The sequence below is a fragment of the Leptodactylus fuscus genome, chromosome 4 (genome assembly GCF_031893055.1).
Source record: "Leptodactylus fuscus isolate aLepFus1 chromosome 4, aLepFus1.hap2, whole genome shotgun sequence".
NCBI lineage: Eukaryota > Metazoa > Chordata > Amphibia > Anura > Leptodactylidae > Leptodactylus > Leptodactylus fuscus.
Genome location: NC_134268.1, coordinates 42,991,054 through 43,010,803, shown reverse-complemented (window position 1 = coordinate 43,010,803; position 19,750 = coordinate 42,991,054). Strand labels below are relative to the sequence as shown.

Sequence of the window (19,750 nt, the reverse complement as noted above, 5' to 3'; positions counted from 1 at the left end):
AGGCACTCGCTTGTTTTCTACGCTAGTTAGTAGCAGAAAAAAAAAAGTTTGATTACCCTTCTTGCTGCAGATTCTGAATCAGCCAAGGCACGAGGCTCCCTCCCGATTAGGCCTATTCATTTGGGCCCAATCCGCAACGGTGTCCCGCTGCGGCTAGCCGCGCGGAATGTTCACACGTAGGATGCAAATTCCACCATGTGGACATACTCTTACGTGTTCTGCATCCTGCTTCGTCCTCGCCTCCCATTGAATACTATAGCAGGCAGGTTCTGAGCCTAGACAGCAGGTGAAAGCTGTGGATGTTGGAAGGCCAGAAATTAAAGGGGAATTTTAAAGAGGACCTTTCACGTCCTCTAAGATGGGCGGTATTATATACCACTAGAGAGCAGACAGTGCACTGAATTCAATGCGCCATCAGTTTGCCAATATACTTTGCGGTGCTGGAGATATCTATGCCATTAGTTTCAGCATGATATACCTCCACTTTCGGAAGGGCTGGTTTTACTGCTCAGAAATGGGCTCCTGAATTTATATTTCATGGGGAATCAGGGATTTAATAAAGCCGACATGCCAGGAGTGGTGATGTGTCCACTTTAAATATAGTACACCAATAAAAGCAATGGGATAAAAAGACACATAATAGTAGGGGGTCGAAAGGATTATAAGGGTATGTTCGCATGGTATCATTTGGAACAGATTGTGACATGGATTCAGACTCAAAATACAGCTTTGAATCTGCCCCCCCTTCCCCATCAGAGAACAAGGCAGGACACTAAAAACACACAAATAACCAGCTTGATCGTGTCGTGGATTCCACAGCGTAAGGTTCTTGGGTGAAAAAAGTAATGACCAGGGGGAATGTCACGGAAAGCGCAGAAGAATTTGAGACAGACTTTCAATGAATTTGACTTCACTTTCTGCTATGAGAACTTACCCGTAGGCATACAAGGCACAAGTCTGGCTTGAAGGTGCTTATTCTGAAATAAAGGAAGGCTCGGAGGACTACAAAGAACAGCACTTCATGCGACTAGAATGGAGTGGTTTAAATCTTCTGTGTTGTGGATCCAGTAGGTGGCGCTGTCTCGGTGTTAGCTATGCCATCTGGCAGGCTCAGCACTTTTGGAGTAGAGGCTAACTATGTCTCTCCTATATGCAACCATAACCCTAGCCAGTCTGGTTTGCTGTGGATACAAAAGGTGGTGCCTCATACTAACAGTAACGGGAGACAGCGCCACCTACGGGATCCACAGCATACCAGGCAGAACCTGATTCTAGCATCTACCCTTCATGCTACAACGAGGATATATTTGCAGCGCGTACGTAAATTTACAGTACATCTCAATGTGCACAGTCTGGGAAATTTCCTACAGCAGAACTTTTTAATGAGTTTTCCTTCATTTTTCTGCCTTTTAATCTGCAGTCCTCCAGAGAGCAGCCATTTAATACCGGGGGATTGGGCGCATATTCCTTTCCCTTCACACACTGAAGCCTGTGCTGCCCTTGGCTAACAGCAGAAAACTATTTCCCAGATGGTAATAAAATCAGATCACTGAGATGTGAGCGGTGCGCAGCGTCTCTGGGCCACAATCCTCCCAAATGATCGACTACCTTTTAGTCTGACAAGGGATTTAACAGTTCGGAGTCTAATGCAATCCCATCCAAAACCTTATCTGATTTCCTAATGAAATACAGTAAAGCCAAGGACGATACACTTAGAAGAGCAAAGGACGGCCGGGCTAAGAGGTAATAACCATCATGTGATAGGCGAACTGCTGGGTACATGACCCAATTCTGATAGATAGAAATCTCATCAGGAGGTGACGGGCAGAATTCAGGGTGGTTTCATGCACAATGTCAATTACACAATGTTTTACCTAAAATAGAAAAACAAGAGGAAGCCTTAGCCTGTCATTTCTTACTGCAATGGATATTTGTAATGAATCTTTAGTTCTCAGGTACTTTAGGGGAAGAGTCCACCGTTACACCATTTTAAAGGTCCGAAATTCTAAGTCAGTTCCTCTCAATTACTCTTCCGATGACAGATATGACAGTTCAGTATCACTTATGCCAGTTAGTGGTTAGTAGCCAGTGACTGACTGCTGGGGTGACAAGTTATTACCAATGCAGATTGTCAGGGAACCGGTAGAGTAACTACTGCACCTCTGTAAATGGACATGGGGTTGGTTCCTACACCCCTGTCCTTCTGCCCATACACATTCTCTGCAGCCGCATCCATTCCCATACCTTGGGTGAACTTGATGGACAACCAAGTACAACCATACTAACAATGGAACCAGGTTGGACAAGCCCAAATCAGTCAGCTCTGAAAGGGAACCTGCTATGTCGATTTGGAACACTAGACCACCTTCTTATGGCACGCCAAAAACAAAACAAAAACCATTTATACTTGCCTATAGAAGTCCGATGAGGGTCCAGGTGCCTGTACAGATGTGAAGCTGGGGAAAGTACAGCTCGGGTTTTACTACACATGCGCCTAAGGTCCGGCGCATGCGCACTAAAGCAGAAGTGTACTCCTAGTTACATTGAAGAACTGCACAGTTTCAGGGGAATTTTTTTTTTTACTCTATCTATCTATGATTTATGACGTCACCGAATGCCTTACAACAGGGCTATCTGTGACATTAAACCAACAGTCCATAAAGACCTATGGGTAGTTTTGTGTCCCCAAATTGATCACGCAGGTTTAAAAATCCGCCAAAGGAGACTGTAGATGTCTAACACGCATTCTTCTGGGATCGCGACTCTGATGACCCATTTTCCGGATAGGTCATCAGTATCATATCGGTGAGTGTCTGACTCTTGGTACCGCTGCTGACTAGCTTTCGGAAAGGGCCGCAGAACCTGGCCAGTAGCAGTAGTGCAGCGCATTGTAGCGTCATCCCATTAACTCAAATGGGACAGTGCTGCAGTACCAATCACAGCCACTATACAGTGTACAGAACTGTCTGTCCCCGAGTGCTGTGGCCCCTTGAATTAGTTGGTTGGGAGTCACTGATTGATCTAATAAGACTGCCCATTTTATAAACAGGTCATCAATATTAAAGTGGTGGAAGAACGACTTCTGTAGCCTTGGATGCAAGATCAATAAATTCAGTAAAGCCATCATTTCCACAGTTATACAAAGATTTTAATGATGAATGGATAAAAATGAAGGATGGATAATAAAGCCTGCATGTCAATGCAGCACATAACCATGGATCATAATAGTAATGATACAATAGGATCATTTATAAAGATTTAATGGCAAAGTGAAGTGACAGAGTTAAGGCTTTAGTTAAAAACAGGTACCGATGACAATGGAGGGCACAGGGGGCTGTGAGCAAGGTTCAGGGCAAAAATGCCCAGCATGTTGTACTCAGGAGTCATCCGAAATTCTGCAAATAATGAACCCCAATGGCCTGTGTGTCATCGGATGTCAGCTGTACCCATTTTTAATACACATATGATATGAATACATACAAGGAAAAGGATATGAAAAATTTCATAAAGAAGCATCTCCAAAAAAAAAATAAGTTCTTGGTAATGTACATTAATTTGTAGTGCTGAAATTCTGGTTTATCACCTCCAGTCGGGTCCTCTGCAACATGAAATTCTGATCCCATATAGGAATATATAGAGAAATGGACTTCAGGTCCACATATAGGAGTCACAGTCACCCAGAGGACTGGAAAGGAGAATCAGGAAACTAAATTATCGCCATTGCTATTTATCTGACATACATTAGCTTTAAAATTGATGGCCTATCCTTATCCTCACTGTCCGCACCTCCGCTGCTCAGCTGTTTGAAGTAGATCCTTGCTCACCAAGCTCAGCGTTGTACACCTTGTAGCAGATATGCATGGTATTACAGCTCAGTCTCATTCAAGTGAATGAGAACAGATATAGGTGTAGTACCAGACACCCTCACTACATAACGTTCGGAGCTGTGCGTGTTAATGACAAGGCCGCAGCGTTGACTTGTTGGGGTTGCCGAGACTCACCCCCCATCACCTGATCCCAATGACCTATCCCATGGACAGGACATCGACATCAATATCAAAGCCCTGAAAATTCCTTTAAGGAACAGTCATCAATATCTTTCTGGTGGGGTCTTGATCAGTAAGCAGCGCCCGTCTCCCATGTGCAGTGCAGCAGATATAAGGTTTTTCCATACCGCCAGACCCCGGCTGGTCAGATATTGATTGTATAACCTACTCTTCTACTATGGTAGTAACACCAATACTTGCATTATTACCCAAGACAAAGTTACATACGATGATATGAACAGACATACACGCACAAATACTGGGCACCAAAAGCTACAAGGACACCATAAAAGACCAGCTAACTATGGTGCAGATTGACTTAAATAGTGGGAGCAGAGAATTCATCTCTGCAATCAAAAAGGCCGACCACGGTGTTTGATGAGCATATACATGTATATACCATCTGCGAGTGCACAAAAAAAAAAAAATCTAGCTCCCTTCCTCCCACGGTGTAAAATATACATGACAAGTCACTTTCTCTCAGCTTATAAATACATTACTTTTACATTTGGTACATCTAGTCTTAGATTGCTTTGCTAAAATATTGGAAATTCATAGAGATCAGTCTTTTAATAAAAGCAGGTGTTATTCGGAGATATGCAGGGTGGCGATTGTGCTTACAAACGTCATGGTGCCCGTCTTACCTATCACTTCTGCCCAGAGATCCTGCTTATTCAGGCGGCGGCGGCACGCACACGCGCTTTAGGCAATTAGTTGGATGGGGAGTTGCCAGATGTCAGGTGTATCGGCCATGAATCATTGTATACTAATAATACAACCTACATTTTTGCTCGGTTACATGAACGGCTTTCCTGTCTGAGCGGCAGATGATAAAAATAACTCGGTTGGCAACGTCCACGGCACTGAACAATGGATTCTTTGTGTATAAAAATACAGAAATAAAGTCTTGGCAAAGCAGAACTTGTCCTGGTGGCACTGATGAAAATAGTGACAATTTCTACAAAAGTGCTTGACACAGTGCCACAGACAGACAGATACAGCTAGGCCATAACTGGTCTATTCAGAGCGGACCCAAGTAGTCACCGGGGCCCAATAGATCCTCAGACTGTTCAGCCGTCTCCATCAGGCTGGTCATTTAGCAGCAAGGACCGCACACACTTCTCTAGAAATGCTTTGTGTAAACTACTTGTGCGGTCCTCTTATAGGCCCAGGGACAGGGGGGTCCGCAGACATCCCATATCACGACAGGCACATTAGATTTCATCTGGATCGGCCACTTCTGCTACTTCTATCTCCGGCATGGACTCATTCCAGCAGCTCTCATGACTCTCTTTAAAGGAACTGAAAACCAGAGTGATAGAAAAGGTCATAGGTTAGACACACAACAATGGTATAAGTCAATATCTGCAGCTTCTAGAGTTCAACACAATCATAGGAAATCTGATCGAGCCCTTTTGGGTGTGTTCACATCCATGTGCTTTGATCCATCCTTCTGGACTGTTGTAGCCGCAGCAGAATGGGTTAAACAGTACAGACAGAGAACAGATTCCGAGGAGCCCCAATGACTATAATGGCATCTGTCACTTTCTATCTCACATCATTGGAGACCTATTTGCATAACTTTTTGTCTGCAATTTCGGACAGACTGTGCGACAGATAGACACCATCGCCTTATATAGCGCTGGCAACCTTTCGAGGATAGGAGGAACATTGTAAATATACCTGGGGAAATGCAGGCTGCATGACTAAGAAATCCACATTTTAATTCCCCCAGCACCATGACCACAAGTGCACTAGAGATGGCCCCGTCACATGCAGTGCCCCAGGCTTTCTGCACTTTAAGGCCAGGTTCAAACAGGGTTTTTTGGGCCAGATTTAAACGCAGAATTCGCGTTAGAATCCATCTCAAAATAACCACCTCTCATTGAAATCAATGGGAGCCGGTCATTTCCTTTTTCTGCGAGCAGTTTGTTCCTGCTCGCGGAAAATAGAAGCGATCTGCCGTTTCTTCAGGTGGATTCTGTGGCAGACTCATCTGCGGACATCCGTCTCATGGCACCTCCCTCCTCCCAACTAAGGGCCTAATCCGGAGTGGAATGCCGCAACTGGATGCCGATCCACTGCACCAGCATCCAGTTGTGGCTAGCCTTTTTTTGGACCGGAATCTGAGATGGCCTCCGTGTCAAATTCCGGTCCAAAAAACTCACGTGTGAACTTACCCAATGCGTACCTCCAGGTATAAACAACTTTTCATAAACGAACAATACAGGTTAATATAAGAAACTTTGTAATAGATCTTATTAAGGAGATCTGCTTCCTTCTCCACTTATTAAGTTCTTCTCCTGCTCCTGATCTTCAGTCTAACTATTGTTCACATTAAGATCAGACTATATCCAGCTCACACACACAAAACTCTATGGAGAAGGGAGGGGGAGGAGGAGGCTGCAGCTGGCTAGTTAATTGATTTATTGCCTCATTCTGTACACTCATAGCCTCTTATCTACAAACATAAGTACATCAATTATTTGAGTGCCTTTTCTAGCAGCCTTCCCCTTCCCTTCTTCACAGACTAACTCAGTCTGTGGAGAATAGAGAAGAGAAAACCAGAACAGAAAACATTTTTTTTTTTACATCTATTGGAAAGTTTCTTCTATTCGCTTATATTAATTTATGAAAAGTTGTTTATAACGGGAGGCCGTAAGACGTATATAATGCTGCCATATATGTACACACTGTACAAAACCCCTATACATCTATTACTAAATATACTCATCTGAAAAGGGTATATAAGATGTACAACAACAACAGTATAAACATATATCATGTGTCTGTGTATCACTTACAGGGCACATTTGTGAATTGTTCCTGAGAATAGTCAGGTGCTTGGATACAGAACAGACCAGCAGAACACCAAAGGGATTTCTAAGCTGTATCACAACATCTTACCCATTGTCTGCAGAAGCCACCTGATCCGCTTCTATGGCCGACGACTCCACCTCTCCACTGCACTCGCTCTCTTCTCCAGACAGTCTGCGAGTCTTCCCATCTTCCGTGCTCATGTCACTAAATTTTTTTTAGATGAAACGAAATGTTCAGGGTAAGTCATCCAGCAGAGAAGAGGCAAGTGCCGGCAATAATCTACTAGAATGTTCTAGAAAATACCAGAAAACTCCATCTGCAGCAGTGCCCCAATAGGTTCACACCAAATTATCTGCGAGAAAGCAAAAACCAGAGCAAACTGTTCTCACATCCCATGGGGGTGACCCATTACCTGGTCACAAATCTAAACCTGACATTTCTCTCAAACCAGGAAACTGCCATATACATTATTTTATTTTCAATGTATAAACCGCATGTAGTGGGCGCCCTCCAGTGGCTGCAGCAGGCAGACAAAATATCATCATATAAACAGGACCAGCACTCGCTTAGACATGGATATTTTACTAAACTTGTGCATTGTGCTGCTATTCTTCAGAAAAATTTAAGAATAATTTGACAATTGAGTATTACCAAGTGTGGAGGTGTCCTTAAGGGTCAGTGCACACAGTTTTTTAGCGACGATTTTACCGCTGAAATCGCTTCCGGAGAACTTTACTCTCTGCAATTCTGGTGCGGAAACCAAACAGACCACATTATAGTCTATGGAGTCGGCAGGTTCTCAGGTAACCACTTTTTTCTGCGGATAGGTTTCCGTTCTGGGGGTCACCAAGCGGACTCCCTAAATGCAGATGTGACTAGGCCTCAGTCTCCCTCTCTTGACTGTGATAGTATGCGGTATATGTTTGTGGCCAACGCAACCGATCACTAGCCCCAGCGGTGATACCAATACAGCAGATGACCACTAAACCCAGTAATTGGCTACAAGTCCATACACTTGTATAGCACATCATGGCACCAGGGAGTGAGCAGAGATTTGTGGGTACCACAGGTGGGGTGGAGCAATGAATAGGAATCCTGCTCCGGATCTATAAAAACACCTTCAAGCATTAGATCAAAACAGAAATCTATATCCATACACTCTCACAGGGTATACAGACAGGAGCTGTATTACTAACTAAGCACTTATTAAATGAAGATCCACTTTGATCATTTTGTGATTTCCGCAGGCCGCAGACCCTTGGCTGGGGGCTGACTATTATTATGAGCGCTATATAAATCCATAGGGCATGTTGTCTCAGATGACATATTTGCCGTCCTTCCAGCACGCCAGGGAAAACTATATGTAAAACTAACAGAGCATTTTACATTTCCAATTCCAGTAAGATTACCTAGACCTTACAGTATAAACCAATACATGCTAATGAGATAGACTCACTGGATCCGGCTTTCAAGCGTCTGGATGTGCAATTGCTTTTCATTTAACAGCTTCTTCAAGGCTTCCAGCTCCTTCTGCTTCTCTGCAAGATCCCTTTGAAGTCTGTAATTTGTTTCTTCTAAGGTCTCACAAAATGCCTAGACACATTCACATATACATACATTATATATACAAGGTTAGATAAATATATAGATTATATATACACACACAAATATATAATATAAATATATAATAAAAATAAAAAAAATAATTGTGAAATATATATATATATATATATATATATATATATATATATTCACACACAATGAAACTTTGCAATCAGATGAAAGAAGATAGAAATAATGTATATAGAAGTGCCTGGGGCGGATGATGGGGATACCACGAGAAGTAAATGTCCCTAAGGTAGAAAAACAAACAGAAATCCAAACAGGAGAACACATGAAATCTGCATTGTAATTCCTCACCCTGCTCTCTTCCAGGCTATCAAAGGGACCGGGCGGATCATCCAGACACAGGAACAATCTCACCGGGGCACTGAAATCAAAATATCTTCTTTAATGCAGATTCCAGACAGTTCTTAAAGTGCACAGTCATCTCTGGACATCTTAATTTACATAGAAAGTTGCGCATTACTTCGCTTGTACGGATTCTGATCGACAGTCTTTATTATACTCCAGAGCTACATTCACAATACGGCAGACTTCAAAGCCGAAAATTCACAACATTCTTTGCTGTATTAATGTCAGATCTTGTTTTGGTGACTTACATTTTTTTATAGGGGCTCTTTCACTTTATTTTCATAACAAAAGACTGTAGAAGGGGTTGTCTGGGGACTTAACCTTACCTTGCTGTATCTGGTGGACCCTATAATGCAGGTAAATTACTGATGAGATTAGGAGGGGGGAGGGAGTGGAGCACAACCTGTGTTTTGATCTCATGAGTCAGGGGTTGGAATCAGGCCAGAACCCATGATGAATAAACCCTGTCACAACCAAAAAGTCCCTGGACATCCCCTTTAATATCTGTTCTAAAATCGCAGTGTTTCATCATGTATTCTTCCTAAGTGTACCTCTTGGTGCTGCTGGGTTGCAGGCTCTGGACAGAACCAAGCCGCCATCTTGGTTTTCTATTGCACCCCATTACTGTGCTATTAACTAGTTACTTGCAGACCAGGGGGTCTTATCATTAGAAATTACCCAAAAGTAATTAAAATTAGTGAAGGTGTTTTATGGCAAAGAGGGCAAGTTAATGGAGCAAAGAAAGGGTTAAAACAAGAACTGGCTAGGTCTAATATTACATCCCAGTTCCATTAACTTGAAATGGATGAAACTGTAACACATTGCAGTACCAGGCACAGCCACTAGTCACAGGCTCTTCAAACATTTGATAGGTTTGGACCCTAAGACTCACATCCAAACCAGTCTAAAATTAATGGCCTATACTTAAGCTGCAATGTTAAAGCAACAGATGACCCTCGGGCTACTCCCCTTTAAGCCCTCTAACCCCCATTCCTTTATTGTCACTGGATTATTTTAGGACATGTCTCAACCAGGAGTCACAGCTGAGTATGTACAATGAAACAGGCGGCTCCATTTGGTAATTTAACCCCTTACACCTCCCAGGATCTGACCATGCTGACGTCCATCTGCTGCTAAAGCAAAACTTCCTTTGCATCTCAAGTAATAAAAATTCCAGATTCCTGCTCTGAAAAACGCCAAATCGTGACCCAACGAACTACAGGAGGAATGGGAACGACTGCAAGTGACGGAGACAGCCAGCCGTCCTAATGGTGAGAATAGCCAGCACATGTGACAGAGGACACTGTACACACATTGTTCCGGGGACCCATTCCCACAGAAATCTGCATTTTATACAATATACCCTGCCAAACGTGAACTGCATCCTTCCTAGTCAGTTATGAGAGGGACGCTAGCCCACGTAGTCACAACAGCCGGGAGAGGAGAATGAGCAATTATCCTTAATATAAAGCGCCATTATATCCCCAGGACCACTGGGCCACATTGTTCTCCCCCCCAGACAATTCCAAGTGACCTCCTTCACCCTCTGCTGATGGGGCAACGCGCCAACCATGAAGAGCACTGCCGTGTAAGCACAGCTAAAAAAAGAGACAACTGAGGAACACGGAGGCTCAGACCTGATCACAAACCCTAACGGGACAGGTATATAGTGGCAATAACCCCGATCTACCTGGTCTGCAGGCAACATAAAACCACAGCAGTGACACCAGGAACAAACGCAGAGCGGTAGGGGACATCTAAAGGGGAAGCAGTCAGGTACCATAAACTGACACCAGCATGCAAAGCCTCAAGATAATAACCTTTCCCATGGAGACTCTGTTGATGAAGAGTCAAGTTATAAGCTCTTAGACTCTTAGGTTGTCAGAAGCAAATTTACCTTAACTAGTTAGGGGGTGGGGAGAAGCTTCATCTAGTCGTGCAGTCATTGTACTTATTCACACTATGCGGCACGATAGATGTCCCTCACTGTCCGACTTCAGCCTGATAACCTGTCGGCTTCACACGGTGCGATTTACTGCAATGACTTCACGGTTATGTGACTGCTGAGGCCAATCAGCAGCCTAAGAAAAAAGGGACACTGCCTATTACAGCGGGCGAGAACCTCCAGCAAAAGATGACAGCAGAGCAGCAGGACCGCGCAAAGGCACCAGAGTACCGGGAACAGGCGAGTACCAGGAACAGGCGAGTAGGGGCCCCCCCACTTCCAGACCACCTGTTGACTATTTATGTCCACTCTTATCCCTGCTAAGACACATGTCCCTGCAGTGTTAGGGCCCATTCACACGGAGTAAACGCGCGCGTATTTTGGCAACACGTGTAAACGTGTATTTCAACGTCTATTTTTTACACGTGTAAAAAAATGTCATTGCAGTTAATGGGGGGAGTCTTTTTACACGTGTATTTTTTTACACGTTTATTTTGCCAAAATAAACGCCCGTTTACTCTGTGTGAACAGGCCCTTAAGCAGCTGCAGAAGCGAGGAGCTAGCTGTTACTACAGCCTGAACTTATATAGAGAAGATTGGGATAGTTTACTACCATCCCTGCCTTCCTAACTGCTGTATACACACCACTCAATGGGCATCGTGTATACAGCTATGGGAACCACATCATCTCTACAAGAAAAATCTTTAAAAAAAAAAAAAAAATATCTGTAAAAAATAAAATTATATATTGTATATTAATAATAATCCAACCCTCCCCCCAAAAGCACTACCACACAAATGTCACAGGCTTTAGCCCTGTGCTATAAGAAAAAATCATCACCCAAAACCAAGAGACGCAACATTTTTCCAAATAGCCCAAATGTTATAGAACACCAAACTGCACATGTGGAAAAAAACAAAACAATACAAACCCAACCTTCCCCCCAAAAAATGTGTCCAGTCCTGAACTGGTTAAAGTGGTTACAATCCTCAAACATGAGCATCACTATCAAAAAAAACCTGGCAATATCCAGCAATGACTAAAACCAAATAATCCAGGCCTGGGTGGATTGTGTTACGCGGTTATGTGAGTTTTATGAGCTGGGAATATAATTTTGAACTGGATTAGAACTTGTCTGACAACTCCAGGATGAAACGGGATATTCACTTGTGAGACGCGATATACAATTATAGTGTTAACACTGAGGAAACCAACCCGATTTATAATAGAAGGAACAATAAGAAGATTTCTTATTATGTAAACACGTGATGCGTGCCAATTCCGATCCCTAACGCAGTGTGACATTCATCGGTAGGATATACTTGTTATTTGTCTTAAGGGCTTGACCAGTTTACATTACTGTTTAACGCTCCTTTTGCGTGGTAAAGCCAGTCTATTCTCCAATATGCCATCCGTACTACGGCCCGAAACTCATAATACATCAACTTCTTCCAGACAGTCCTAGAACTATTACACATGGAGCAGGTATAGCCATAGGAATGAATGGGAGCAGGTGAACAGCAAGGGGTTAAGCGCCGGCCGCTCCCATCCATTCCTATGGGGCAAGGTATTCGAAACTGCAGTTTATTTGCTCATCTCTATTGTCAACCATTTAGCTGACAATACAATTCATGCCAGCTTTAATAGTGTGCACAATTCATTATAGGAGCATATACAGTGCTCCCTAAATACATATATAAACACGTATCCCATTGGGCATTAACATAGGAGTGTGTCTAAAGACATCTGACATCCAGTAATGAGTCCGCAGCAATGAGTCATTTATTATATAACCTGAAACCTACAATTGCAAGAATCTGATCCCATATGGACCCTCTTAGCTCAGGGTTTATAGGAAGTGATGGCTCCGGCTTCCCATAAACCTTCTTTCATGTCTACCAGATAAGTGCACAAGCCGGCCAGCAGAGACATAATGTGACGACATGTAATGATAAGTATACGCCAGCAAACAAGCCTGACTTACCAGTTTGATATGTCCTTGTGAGCTACCAAGTTCTGTAAGAAAGCCTGCAGACCCAACTGTCTCTCCTCAAGGAAATCATAGTCATAATTGTCCTTAAACCAGCGCTTGGGTGGAAGGGCGAGGCGGAAACCGGGGAACATTTCTTTCAGCTGTCAAGGATTTAATGGTAGATGTTTAATAGAGGATATTTTGTAAAGAACAAAGTCACATGTGAAAATTTTGCTTTCTTAGCTCTCATACACACTTGGGTTTTCTGGTTAGTATTTTTCATCAGTATTTGTAATCCAAAGACAGGAATGGCAAATAAAACTAGAAAAAGTCTAATAATATCTGGACCCTAACCTCAAGCTCAGATTCTAGGATTGCAAGTCATGATCCTATGACCGACCGGCCATAGTAGGGCATACTATACTATCCTTACATAGTGCAGCATAGTACATAGCCGGCAGCCAGATAGAGCGTACCTTATCATTAAGCCTTGAGAAATCGGTGTACCTCCGGAATACCACCCAGCTTTCCTCCGGGCTTCTTCTAACCAGAATCTTGTATACCTGTCAGTATGAAAAGAGATAGAAATAAGCAAAGTCACCATAATATGCTGTTCTGTCTGTAGACAAAGAGAAATCCATATACTGTACTATCCCGACCAATTACCGCAGTGTTCATTCATTCCAGGGTTATACTCTGGGAAATCACCAGGAAGCACCAGTGTTTAATCCACAAGGTCAATCCAGACTGAAGAACAACCTGCCTGCGATCCTCAAATACAATGCAGATTAATGGGTTTTAACAGCCACATAAAAAAAAAAAAAAATCAGCCTATGAATATAATGCTAGGTTCACACCTGCACAGTAGGGTTCAATGTTCTGGTCCGGCAGAGGACCACAACAACGAACAGACTTCTAAAACGACAAATGCATACAGAGCCCGACAGACCACATTGACTATAATTGGGTCCATTGGAGCTCGCAGAAATTTTTCATCCGGTGATTTCAGGCTGACACGGCGAAGGAGTCTATGGCAATTCTGATACAGTATCCTTAGTGGGTGTGCACAGTATAACAGTTTTCGCACTGAAGTGAAAGGTCAGAATATAATATTACCATACCCTCTATAGAGTGTATGACCCTGCTCACACGGTGTAACTTGCTGCTGTTACTAGTGTATTGCAGTCTATGAGTAAACTGCTATATGCCTATTGAGGACGGCCACAGGCAAGCCTCAACAGGCATAAATTTGAGAAAGGCCTGGGAGCTCTCAGGCTGTCATGATGACAGGACGGCTCTGGAGATCTCACCATGAGAAAGCTGCAGCAGAAGACCCACAAGGAGGCAGAGGGGTCAACACAGGTAGGCCCTTTTATTAGTTTGGGAGTCATGCTAAAGTGTTAATACCCATGATCGAAGCAGTCTCCTATTACAGGCATTACTGCGGAGTCTCCGCTGTCTAATACAGCGCAGACCCGGTGGCTATTGAGGCTGCTCAGCACCATAGGTTAACACCTGACTTCCAAAGATGCTGGGAAATGGTTAGAGAGTCTGTCAGCAGTGAATCAGTTATAGACGTAAACTAAGTACCTTGTAGGGGTGATTTTACAGTTTCCAAATATGCCCCTGTTATTCAGCTTTGGAGCCCCATTTCCACAGCTTTATTTATACACAATTTCTTATTTAGCCCAAGAAAACAGAGCAGATACTGAAGCCCGGGCAAGTGGTGTCCTCCAACATCACACACGCCTTAGGATAATGGTCAGGAACAAGTACATAGCAACAGAGAGCTCCGTCAACAGTCTATAAAACTCGAATAACTTCCTATAAATCCCTCACTACCACATGTGTCTATACAACAGAGAAATCATACAGTAATACCCAATGGGGAAGTAGATGCTCCACACTATACAAATAGAAGATAATAACTATAAAAGTAAGACTAACTTATGACCAAGAACATCTGACTGGACCATTGTAGCCTACAAACACAAAGACTACTTTGTAGCATCAACTACCATATCAGTTATATGAAGAAGCTAGAACTTCCCTTACTAGCACTGGAAATCTCATTTCTTCCTCCCTAAATGCAGAAATACTTATAGTTAACATGTCACAAACGCTTCTGCCCTAGGCCTTCTGGAGTTGCTCATGCTGGGCGGGAATTGGCTGTCAGTGGGGTGTGTGCTCTGAGGATGGTTGAGTATTTCTAGGTTAGGTTATGATTAGATATATTTTTTTTTTACTCTGCTTAAAGCCTTATTCACACGTCAGTGTTTTTATTAAAGTCATTTGCATCAGGGTTTGGAAGCCAAAACCATATCACACAGGAGTTAGGCAACATGTACATGACTGAGCATGTACCCAGGCCGTGACTCATTGGCACATGGATGACCAAACCGGTCCTGAGTTTTACTCCTGGCTCCATACACGGGACCGTGAAAATACATGGTTGTGTGTACAGGGTCATAGACATGAATAGGTCAGTGTGCTAGCTGTGAAAAACACAGCTAGATCACCGACAGTGTACACTGACTGGAACCGACTACACACTTTCAATGGCCGTCCACGCAAACACGGGGAGAACATACAAACTCCTTGCAGATGTTCCTGGCACGATTCGAACCCAGGACTCCAGCGCTGCAAGGCAGCAATGCTAACCACTGAGCCACCATGTTGCCCCAGACAATGGGATCTTTTGGGCTCTATTGGCATCTATTATTTTAAACATGCGAACCTCCATTACCACCATCCATCGTTCTATTCCTATAAAGGAACAGAACATCTAAACCCAGGGCCGATGTGAAGGTAGCATTAGTCTAACCAAGAGTGCATGTGTCCTCAAGGGAGAGGGAATAAGATGCTATCAAACATGGTTGATCTCCCTAGAGAACATAGGATTAGAGATATTTAAAGGTTCTCCATGTCCTCTGTTCTTTGCATCTGTCGTCAGAGAAATGTTGGGACACTCCAATACACATTAGATAGTTGATCAGTCTCACCAATCTCAGCTAAGGTGTATGCCCACATAGTATGCAATCGTAATACTAGGGTATACTTACTGTAAACTTTGCCCGCTCCTCCATCACTTCATATCCTAATATGGTTGGTGTAGAAGGCCTCTCCTCCAGCTCCACCGAGTTAGGAATATGTTCATGCGGTCCTGGGCGCGAGCTGTACTCTACAGAGGAGTCAAATTTAGTCCTTACAAGGGGGCTACTGCACACCGAGGACGTACAGCTCAGCTGGTCGGGGGCACTAAGCTTCTTGCGGCTTTGTGGGTTTCCATCTTCTGGTGGCTCTTTTGAGGAGGTGGAACTTGTTGAGCTGCTTCCAAGGGATGAGCTTCTTTGGCTTCTAGTCGTGATGGTGCTTGAAGATGGATTTCCTATTGGCACAGGGACATATGGGGTCGCCATCTTCTCTCCACTTTAATAGCGCTGCCAAAAAACTCCACCGACTCAACCAACCATAATGATCCTCCAGATAAGCGGCATCTATTAAAATCATTAAAAAAAATCATCAAAAGACAACATTGGCAGAAATTAAAGGAACTAATAGAAAGCAGACTCCCCGTACAAAGCCTCTATTCACACACACACACACAACAGGACGACGGGGATTTCTGCTGACTGTTTCGGCCGTCTCCCTCTCACCTGACTGGAAACAACAATAATGTATATTACTCTCAGACCTGGCGGCGCAGTCCTGCACACAAAGCCTTGTACCGGAAAACGAAGGAACAAAAATCAATCTGATGAGAAAAAGGAGATGAAGACGACATCATAAGTGGCGCTGGAAATCCACGTCCAAAGACAGTCACAAAAAACTCAGACCTGCTTGAGGGAAAATAAACCATGCAGAATAGAAGACGGTATCACACAGCAGAACTTAAGAAACTAGGCCTGACTTAGTAGCCCAAACCTGACTCAATTGACATGCCAAATGCAATACAGATAAGCCTTGTTTGTATCAATAAATCAGGTTTTGCAGTCTGAACTTGTCTGTGTAAAACCGCTCTAAGGATAGGGCCACATCTGCATTGGGAGTCATCATGGAGTACAGATTCAGTCAGAAATGCCTCCAAAATAACAGACCCCAGGCCAGTGTAGTCAATGGCATCTGTTGGGCTCCGATGGTGTACGTCATTTAATGGATCTGTGTTTCTATGATGGATGTGAATCCAGCCCCAAATATTCAGGAGTCTTCAAAGTAACAGACAAATCGTGCACATTGTAGCTAAACCATCATGTAGCCCTAAAGCTAGGCTTGTAGGGTCCATCCAAAAACCGCTGGACAAAAAAGTCCCACAAGTGCAACTTTATGCGCGACACGTTCAGTAAGAAAAACAAAACAAACAAACAAAAAAAAAACCCACAACAACAGACAGACAGACAGACCCCAATATAGTCAATGGGGATAGTGGGTTTTCATAAGAGTCTGCTTTTCTGTTCCTCAGCTGGACCTGACGTAAGCATTAACCCATACATCCCAGGCGTCACATCTGCAGACGACAAGAGGAAACTCTACTGGGAGAAGAAGAGACCACGGTGTAGATCGCTGCCCAATACGTGTCCAGCTGCCACCAAACAAGAGGAAGATGAGACTCCAAAGACTATTAACCCCCCCCCCCCCCACAGGTCCCAAACAAAAATAACCAGACCCCAAGGACGGATGGGGACACACACACACACACACACACACACACACACACACACACACACACACACACACACACACACACACCTTCTTTGCTTTGGCAATACCAATTGTATTTTTTTCGGTTATGCTAATAAAGCCCCTTATTATCTTGTAACCTCACATAAGCTTGATAATTGGGATCTCTCCATGTGGCCCTCAGCTGTTTACACACATCACACACAGACAGTAGGAATCCCACCAGGGGACTTCCATTTATGTCATGAGTTGGAAAACCTTATCTGAACAAGTATCTGGACCAAAAGGGACGTCTAGAAGTAACAACGCCTATCAGATCCTCTATAGGTATGACCAGCCGTATATACAGTAGTTTTACACCCATTTACCTTTGCCACAACTTATCCAATGGGTCTTTCTGCTTAACTGGCCATGCCATGCGTCTCCCCCTCCCCCCTTATTAGGACCAATAAAGTTTGTTGGGCAGAGGTCTCCAAACTGTCTCCAGACTTGTAAAACTACAACTCACTAACATGAAGGTTCACAACAGCTGAATCTACAAGTAAAGCTTCATGTACATGACTGTGTGCTCTCTGTATATAATGGACAGTGCACTGACCCCTTCACTTCTATAGCCCCATACACATGACCGTGTGCTCTCTGTGTATATAATGGACAGCGCACTGACCCCTTCATTTCTATGGCCCCATACACATGGCCGTGTATTATCAGGGTTCTGTGAGTTCAGATGCAAAACTCTGGGTCTGGTCCTATTTCTGTCCAGTCTCATTAATAGAAGTGTATGGATCTGTGCCGGACACGGACAGAACACGGACACCATCCATGTACCATCCATCCTTGTCCATGCATATACATTCATGTGTATGTAACCTAGAGACCATTGTACTGGGCTAAGTTCACACTGTGTTTGTATGCAGGACAGCCCCTGATGTATTAGGCGACCAGGTTTATAGGTGACCACTTGGCAAACAAAAGCCAAGGAAAAGGATTCTTTGACCTCAGTCTGCCTGGTAAGTATCACATACTACATGGGGGAAGGGGGTGGGCTTGGACTATTGGAATAGTGGAGTTGATTTTGAAATTCTACCCAGCTTAGCCCAGAGGTAAATACTGTATATTACATGATGGCAGAGTGCTGCTCTAGTCAGGGGTCCCCTAGGGTCAGACACCATCACCTATACGATTGGTAAAAAGTTTAATATATATATATACACACACACACAAATTATTATATATATATATAGCCCAGAGTGCTTTCCTATGGTATCTGTCACTGCCTCTATAGGTCAGGAGCTTTGCAGTGTGAACAGAGCCTTAGACACATTAGTCCACAAACAGTCCCTGTGGTCCTAATACAAGAGCCTGGCAGAGGTTACCGGTTCAGAGCCGCACTGTATAAATATACAGGAGCAGCCGAGCTCATAAACAACCGCACCTACAGTGTGATCAGATAGCAGGCGGCCATGTAATAACAGCTCGCACATATCTATACACATCACATGACTGATATCAGACTACTAGCAGGAGTGCAGCGGCCGTGCCCCGGATACAGGGCTGCACTACTGGAGCGCTCACCTGTAGAGCTGCACTAGTGGCCTCCTCCTGTGCTCTCACAGCCCGCGGTCACTCACCAGCAGCAGCAGCAACAGCCCGCTCCTCCGCTCTGCACACTCATACTACACACCAGCCAGACCCCGGCCAGGCACAGGACCTTTGATGATGTCACGGTCATGTGATCCGTCACGTGGAAGGGCGGGGTCAGGTGATGAGAGGAAACAGAAACATGGGCAGGAGGGAAAAAAGTAGCAGAGGAAACTTGGAGGAGTAATGTGTGCACGGTGTGTGCACGTATATGGTGTGTGCACGTATATGGTGTGTGCACGTATATGGTGTGTGCACGTATATGGTGTGTGCACGTATATGGTGTGTGCACGTATATGGTGTGTGCACGTATATGGTGTGTGCACGTATATGGTGTATGTATAATGTACATGCAACAGATCTCTCTGCTTGTCATTGAGTCGATGTATGCGTGCATGTATATGTATGAGCAGATAGATCTGTGTTTGGCATATACATGAGTGTATGTATGTGTGTGATGTACATGTTGCAAATCTCTGTTTACATGATAACAAGTAATGAAAAAAATAATGCAAAAACAAAAAAGGCAGGGGGGACCAATGTGCCTTTAATACATTACATATGGAAAGCTATGAATCATCAGTACAATAATATTGATGGATCAACACAAATAGCCATACAAAGTTTAGAACATAATGACCAAACCCCAGCGCTTTGTCCTCATAAACATAATC

The 19,750-nt window shown here is 43.8% G+C and overlaps 1 protein-coding gene across 2 annotated transcripts; it reads right to left on the bottom strand.

Annotated features, from left to right (window-relative positions):
* Nucleotides 1–3,126: 3,126 nt before the first annotated feature.
* SNX16 (sorting nexin 16) lies at nucleotides 3,127–19,135 on the bottom strand. 2 transcript variants are annotated; one of them, XM_075270370.1, is made up of 8 exons: nucleotides 19,011–19,135; nucleotides 15,821–16,255; nucleotides 13,235–13,321; nucleotides 12,771–12,919; nucleotides 8,787–8,856; nucleotides 8,323–8,459; nucleotides 6,954–7,070; nucleotides 3,127–5,348 (listed from the first exon to the last, which is right to left on the bottom strand). In XM_075270370.1, exons 2-8 carry the CDS (start codon nucleotides 16,175–16,177, stop codon nucleotides 5,261–5,263), a joined length of 1,005 nt encoding a protein of 334 aa, XP_075126471.1. In that variant the 5' UTR covers nucleotides 16,178–16,255; nucleotides 19,011–19,135; the 3' UTR covers nucleotides 3,127–5,260. The 2 variants fall into 2 exon arrangements, with proteins under 2 accessions (XP_075126471.1, XP_075126472.1); XM_075270371.1 differs by having other exon boundaries at nucleotides 19,067–19,118.
* Between the last annotated feature and the right edge of the window lie 615 nt (nucleotides 19,136–19,750).

Coding starts and splice junctions, on each gene's coding strand:
- SNX16 (XM_075270370.1), bottom strand. CDS start 16,177: ATGGCGACCCCATATGTCCCTGTGCCAATAGGAAATCCATCTTCAAGC. Junction 8,857..12,770: donor CACAAGGACATATCAAACTG/GTAAGTCAGGCT, acceptor TTTTGATTTCAG/TGCCCCGGTGAGATTGTTCC. Junction 8,460..8,786: donor ATAGCCTGGAAGAGAGCAGG/GTGAGGAATTAC, acceptor GAATGTGTCTAG/GCATTTTGTGAGACCTTAGA.